We start from the raw sequence: 7,765 nt of genomic DNA, 5'->3' as shown, positions 1-7,765 counted from the left end.
TGGCATTGAAATAACCTAAAATTGTAGTTTCTCTTTACAATTTTAATAAAAACGTAAGATCACAATCCAATATATTGTGATGGTTACGTCTTCAATATGATTTATCTATCAAACATGTTTTATATATTTCTCCCACCACAAGCTCATATGTGAATCGTTTTTCAAAGGGTCGCACTTCAGGGTCACACTCAGGATCAAGCCGGTCTCTCCCTAGAAATATGTGGGGAAAAAATGAAACTTTTCTTTTCAGGCCGGGCCCGTGTGATATGTTGACTGGGTCGTTAAAGTCATGCGCTCGGCGCTTTCCATGAGCAGTCACTCGGATGTCTCCTGCTGCCTGGTTCTGGCAGGCCGCGCACTCAGGGACAGGCCCGCTCGCACACAGCCACAAAACGGACCTTGACTGACACCTCCAGTTTTAAAAGGTTGACTTAGCTGCTCCCATGGGCCCAGTTCTGCCAGAGGAAGGCTTTTCAGACGAGCATGGATGTGGACAGAGAGGAGGATAAAAGAGGGAAAGGAGGGGCAGGGGAGGGTGGAGGGGGGAGAGAAAGAGTGTCCACATGATCTTATTGTAGGAAGCACACACGGCCATCTGCACATTGTTTCATCTCTGGATGTCTGCCGTCGCTGATGCACTTATCAGACGCACACACACACACACGCACACACACACACACACCTCCTCCCCCCTGCCTCGCCCTCGATCTCTGTGAAGACAGTGCGGAGGGAGCCTTATCAGCCGGATGATGTATGAGTCCTTAGTGTCTTAATAGATTCCATTTATCTCTATACACTCCCACTTTAATTTGCCTGGTCCAGGGAGGCAGCGTTCACATGCCCGGTGCCATGTTGATATACAGCCAGCCGGCTGGAGCTGGCCCCCTCCCTGTCCCAGCTGGAGGCCTGGGCCAAACTCTGGGGCGGACAGGCCCACCTCGAGACACCGTTCCCAGCCAACAGCAGCACGCCTTCACCGAGGCCCTTTTCATCGTATTGTTTTATACGCACGGGCTCATCAAAGCTCTGTACTTGAAGCCCGGCTCTGTATAATGTTAAGGCTTATGCTCAACTCTATCCAGCCGGCCCTCTAGGCTCTCTGAGTCTCTAAGTCCCAACTATACAATGGGTTAATAAACCATAGCACAAACCCCTTACCTTAAACCATAGCACAAACCCCTTACCTTTAATCATAGCACATACCCCTTACCTTTAATCATAGCACAAACCCCTTACCTTAAACCATAGCACTAACCCATTACCTTCAACCATAGCACAAACCCCTTACCTTAAACCATAGCACAAACCCCTTACCTTAAACCGTAGCACAAACCCTTACCTTAAACCATAGAACAAACCCCTGGCCTTAAACAAAACCACAAACCCATTACCTTAAACCTTAGCATAAACCCATTACCTTAAAACATAACACAAACCCTTACCTTAAACCATAGCACAAACCCATTACCTTCAACCATAGTGCTAACCCCTTACCTTAAACCATAGCACAAACCTATTACCTTCAACCATAGTGCTAACCCCTTACCTTAAACCATAGCACAAACCTATTACCTTCAACCATAGCACAAACCCCTTACCTTAACCCGAGCTTAAGTCGACGGCCGGTCCTTAAGGTGATCCGTTCCCTCCCTCATCCCTTGCCGTCTTTTAGCGGGCTTTCTCCCGCTGCATTAAGTCTGTCCCCGTGCTCCGTACTTTGATGCTTCACACCACTTCCCCCCCTCAGACCACCGCGCCCAGGTGACTGTTAACCTATCGCCGCCAGTCCGGCTCTTTGTTCCCTTTGTTTCTTTTATTATTTCTTTATAAATGTTATCTGGTACGTACGGGAAGCCCAGGGAGATGGCCAGCTCCTGAGACCCTACCACCGCGGTGGGGTCCTTAGGGTCGGCGCGGGGGCTGGGGGGGGGCTGTGTGTGCGTGTGTGTGTGTGTGCGTGTGCGCGCACGCGTGCGTGCGTGGAGTCTATCGTAACCCACCCGTAACAAGTCCTTTGTGTGACATTTACCTCGGCGGTGACATTCAGGAGGGAATAGGCGGTGAGCGTCCCGTCAGCCGGACGGCGGTGACTCGTGGACGGGCCGGAGCGGTGCAGGGGGGGGGGGGGGTCGGCCGGCGGAGGGAGAAGGACGTTCTGCGCGGGGATGTGACAAGGGCACAATGGGGCGGAGCAGCTTCGCCGGGCGTTTGACATTGTTATCGCTGTGCTTAACATGCGCCGCGCCCTGTATCTACACGGCAAGGCCGCGCACAGCTGCAGTCGCTATCGCAGTCCGGGGAGAGACTGACACTCTGGGCCGTCGAGTGAAGGACCGACCGACTGGGGGAACGATAACCAGGCAGTGTCTGAGATATTGTGTGTCTGGGGTTTACTAAATACTAACTGAACTGAACTGAAACTGAAACTGAACTGCTTCCGCCAATCTTAACGCGACTACAACCACTTATATTTCTCATACCTACAAATACCAATCATCATTACTCCTCCTGCTGCGTCGACTACAACAACATGAACAATTAGCCTGTGTTAACATAGCAATTGTGTTCCTCAGAGGATGCCTAAAAAACACGTTTTCATCGGCTTTAAATGACTCCCACTGTTGCTATTGTGCGCATGACGAATCCAACTTGAAACAAACTTGGACCATCCTCTTCATCATCGCTGTCGTGGTTGTCTCTTATTGTCCTTCGTTGTTCCTGTGCATCGTAGCTCCCCACCGCTCCTCTCCAGGTTCAGAGCGGTGCAGAGTCGCTCTGCTGAGCCTCACCACTGAGGGTAACCCACCACGCCTCCTGGTCCCTGTGTGTCCACTGAGGGTAACCCACCACCCCTGGTCCCTGTGTGTCCACTGAGGGTAACCCACCACCCCTGGTCCCTGTGTGTCCACTGAGGGTAACCCACCACCCCTGGTCCCTGTGTGTCCACTGAGGGTAACCCACCACCCCTGGTCCCTGTGTGTCCACTGAGGGTAACCCACCACGCCTCCTGGTCTCTGTGTGTCCACTGAGGGTAACCCACCACCCCTGGTCCCTGTGTGTCCACTGAGGATAACCCACCACCCCTGGTCCCTGTGTGTCCACTGAGGGTAACCCACCACCCCTGGTCCCTGTGTGTCCACTGAGGGTAACCCACCACCCCTGGTCCCTGTGTGTCCACTGAGGGTAACCCACCACCCCTGTGGTCTCTCTGTTTCAGATGAAGCAGCGGGAGGGGCAGGTGAAGCGCAGAGTGTGCGCCGTGGCCCTGACGGACTCCGCCCACAACATCTGGCTGCAGGACTCCAGCAAGAGCATGCAGGACTGGATGCAGGAGGTGAACGCACGCACACACATATGCAAAGACACATACACACACACACACACGCACACACAGACATGCAGATGTGCACGGACTCACACACACACACACACAGGCGGTCAGACATGCACGAATGCACACACACATAAATGCATGCATATACGCACCGGCACAAACGCATGCACGTATGCACACACTCACAAATGCACACATATAAACGCAACCACACACACACTTTCACACACACATGCACACACACACTCTATGGTCTCTCTTCTCCTCTGACTCTCCTCCACCCTAGCCCCTATGACCTACACAGGTGGCCCTGACCACACCAGCCTTAGCAGCCACACAGAGACATTGTTTGCATGCATTTTCTTTTTCTACCATTCTATTGGTCTCTCTCCCCCCCCCTCCTCTCTCTACCCCCCTGTCTCTTTCTGGCAGGGTGTCAATGAATAACGAAGTTGGTTAGCCTTTACCTGTGTGTGTGTGTGTGTGTGTGTGTGTGTGTGTGTGTGTGTGTGTGTGTGTGTGTGTGTGCGTGTGTGTGTGCGCGCCTGTGGGCCCGTGTGCAAGACGGATAGAGACTGTGAGAATGTGAACATATGTGCATGTACGTTTGTGTGTGTGTGTGTGTGTGTGTGTGTGTGTATGAATGGGCGATTGTGAATGCCTGTGCATGCAAAGTGGGGGGTGGTGGTGTACCAGTGATTGCATCAGTGGCTGCACAGAGGTAGGAGAGTGTCTGTGTGTATGCATTTGTGTATGTGTATACGTGTGTGTGTGTGTGTGTGTGTGTGCGTGTGTGTGTGTGTGTGAGAGAGCTTCATTTTATCACTCGCCCTTTCTGGTGTGACCTCTGTGCCATACGCAGCACCTGGGCTCACTCAGTATGCACATAGAGATGAGGCCCAGCCAAGACCACGATGCTGACGATCCAGAGATGCAAATGTCAAACACACACGCGCGCGCGCACACACACACACACACACACAGACACACATACTCACACAGACAGACACACACAGGCTCACACACACACACACTCTATACATTTTGTGTAGTGTGACCCTCTTTTATATTTCTCGTCTTTTGTTTTCGCTATTTCTGCCATCTTCTGTGTGGGTGTTGTTGAGTGTGTGTCTTTATGTGTGTGTGTGTGTGTGAGAAATTGTTTTGGTGGTGGTCTCCCTCTTTGGCATTTTCTATTTTTCTTTCATCAGTGGTTGTGGGATACGGTCTAATTAGAATGTTAAGTGGCGTCTAGTGCGAGGATTACCCAGAATAATACATCGGAAATAACCTTTGTTGTCCAGCGAGATGACAAGAACAACACGGGTTCTCTTCCTCATAAACATCTGCTATGTCTTAATGGTTTGCCTGAGTTCTAGCCATTTTTAGAATTGGAGCACAATAATACATTTAAATGTCTAGCCAACTACAATGGTCGAATGCTGCTGTATAATACACAAAATAAAATAAATGTATTTGCTGCATCCTTCCCATACTTCCTTTGCTCACTTATTCATTCGGTAAATCACTATATATCATAAGGAACGGTTCATAGCTATGGTGGAGCTGGAGGTGAAACCGGTCTGTTTTGTTTTAAACGTGATCATATGGCTCAAATGATCTTCAACATGGTTTTCTATGCCATTTTAACATTGTAGATGAGATTGTGATTAAGGGCCTTTCCCGAGACACATTGAAGGGAGACCGGTTCTCGGTCCCTGCTTCTCGGACGCAAAGCCACAGTGTGTGTGGATGTGCGGAGCTCCGTCCGGGCAGCGGTCGATTTTGATGTCGGTGTCCGAGAGAAGGTTAAGCTTCCCGGACACATAGCGTACTGCTGCATTGTGTTTAACATTCAAATACAACATTAGTCATTTGACTATAATGCTCATACACAACGACGGTACATATCGAAAAATAAATCGAGCTGAAACCTGTAGTTCAGTTACACTTAAAGCCAACTAACAGTAAACCTTGATTTGTCAGTCTTATGATCCTGTAAACACATCTGAGGTCGTTGTTGAGGATGAATCTCATCACCCCCATCACTCATTCTATTACACCACCGGCAGGGTCTGTGTGCCTATAGTGGTCAATTAGAGTACATCATGCATGTCATAAATGGAGTTATATACACCAGGTTGGGATTGGCCTTAAGGTCTTGCTCAAGGACAGAGGAAATTGATCTGTAGAATCGCTGCCATATGGGCGCGTGCCTGAGTGTGTGTGTGCTTGTGTGCATGTGTGTGTGCGTGCTTGCGTGCGTGCGCGTGCGTTTGTCTGTCTGTGATCAAGCCCTAGTGTGTGGAAATCGAAATGCATGAAAGCATAAATAGCATGTGTGCACATCTGCTTATATATATATGGGTATACACGTCTGCTTGTGTGTTTGCGTGTGTGTGTGAGCCTGCGTGCGTGCGTGTGTGTCTGTGTGTGTGTGTGTGTGTGTGTGCAAGAGGGTGTTGAGGGAAGGGTTGTCCAGCGGCGTTGTGTTGTGATCGGACGGAGATAATTCCCTTATCCCTTACCCGTAGAGGGGGGGGGGGGAGGTGGGGGGGGGGGGGAGAAGAGCCGGGATATAGAGATCGGCCCCACGCTGAGCCAGGTGATACACACCTAATGGGTCAGATGAACACCGGCTGACCTCACGGGGGTTGACGTCACCGACAACACCATGAGAGTCAGGGTTAAGAAAAACAGGTTAGAGTATGGAGAGAGAGAGAGAGGGGTTAGGGTATGAAGAGAGAAAGGTCACGACGGGTTAGAGTATGGAGAGAGAGAGAGAGGGAGAGGGGTTAGGGTATAAAGAGAGAAAGGTCAGTTGACAACAGGTTAACGTATGGAGAGAGTGAGAGCAAGAAAGAAAGAGAGTGAGAGATTTCAGTCAACAACAGGTTAGAATATGAGAATGAGGAGGAAATAGCCACACAGAGAAACTTGCTCATTCCTTCAGACAGTGGAGAGGATGGAAGGAACGGGGCGGGGGGGGGGGGGGAGTATTGAAGATGTTTAATTATTTAAATACTGTCGGTGCCCAGGGAGGAGAGGCAGAAAAACAAAAAGACAGGTCGGGTGTGGACGGAGCATACAGAAGAGGGGAGGGAGATGAAGAGATGGATGAGAAGATAGATGAGGAGCATGGAGGAAGGGCGGGGGAGGGGCTGGAGATAGTGAGAAGGGGAGAGGGCGAGAGAGAGAGAGAGAGAGAGAGAGAGAGAGGTGGATGATGGTGTACAGCTGGCAGCCTGTCAGAGTCTCCAAGGTGTCTCCTGTCACCGCGCTGGCCTGCTGTCACACTCTAGTGGCCTCTTTAGAGCACACACACACACACACACACACACACTCACACTCACACTCACACTCACACCCACACACATACATATATATGTGCGCGCACAAACACCCATATATATAAGTGCACTCACACAGAGACACATATACACACCCAAGCACTCACACACATGCAAACTGATACACACACTTGCATACATACGCACACACCCTCGCTCACACGCTCATCCATAGTGAGTATGCTGCGGTCATGAATAAACCATCCTAATCCGTAGAGATTACACAGCAACAGGAGGAGAGGGAGAGGGCTTCAGCGAGCCAGACGGAGAGAGGAAGATGTGATGATGCCGCTGCGTAGTTTCCCCTCCACAAGTTTACCTGAAGGCTGTCAGGTGTGTGATGGTTCAGAGAGAGACTTTTCATTACGCAGGACCTTCCCCCCGTTCTCGTCTGAGAGAGGGAGCAGGCAGGGATGGATCCATCAAACGGAGAGAGACACAGTCTGTCCAGGCTTCCTGCTCCTTATGCAGTGTCTGAGCGACACACGTCATGGGCTCCTGGAGAAGTAATATAAAGTCAAAAGCAAACAATTATCAGAAATGGCTGATGTTAAGAATACTAGGAAACGCAGTCAACTGATGCAACCAGACTAAACACAATCATAGCCTAAAATAAACCTCTTTATCATGGCATCAGAAAAAATGACCTTCTCGCGCTAAATATGCAATTAACATTGATTGTGAAATATAAACACCCTTGATACTTCACGTCATTTTGGAGTTTGAAAATTACTGTTTAAGTCCCTTTGCCCCAAAGGCACAGTCTTTGGGCCTTCCAATTAGCTACATATCGACGCAACAGAGAGCCCAAATTTAGCTGTCACTAGTTAGCCGTTTTATTATTGCCCATTTTGTTCCTCAAATTGAACTTACTACCAGTCACCCTGTTGAGGTCTGAATTCCTTTTGGATAACTCAATTTAGGAGTATAGACTTAAGTGAGTTAAGTTATAGTGAGTGTGACGTGCTGTGACTTCATACCAAACTTTGAAAACATGCTTGCATTTTTCTGCCATTTCTGCTACTCAGCAGTTTAGTTGGGAAAGTGACTAGTTTGTTGAATTACATATTGTTGTAGTTAA

At 49.5% G+C, this 7,765-nt stretch overlaps 1 protein-coding gene across 1 annotated transcript in view; it reads left to right on the top strand.

Annotated features, from left to right (window-relative positions):
* The first annotated feature begins 3,188 nt into the window (after positions 1 to 3,188).
* Positions 3,189 to 7,765, top strand: part of LOC115545191 (cotranscriptional regulator FAM172A homolog) — a 51,731-nt gene continuing 47,154 nt past the window's right edge. Inside the window, exon 1 of the mRNA XM_030358118.1 lies at positions 3,189 to 3,334. Within this exon, the coding sequence (XP_030213978.1) occupies positions 3,218 to 3,334 (117 nt within the window). The 5' untranslated portion in view covers positions 3,189 to 3,217. The remainder of the gene's footprint in view (positions 3,335 to 7,765) is intronic.

The sequence above is a fragment of the Gadus morhua genome, chromosome 6 (assembly GCF_902167405.1).
Source record: "Gadus morhua chromosome 6, gadMor3.0, whole genome shotgun sequence".
NCBI lineage: Eukaryota > Metazoa > Chordata > Actinopteri > Gadiformes > Gadidae > Gadus > Gadus morhua.
This window is presented reverse-complemented; position numbering and strand designations above follow the sequence as displayed.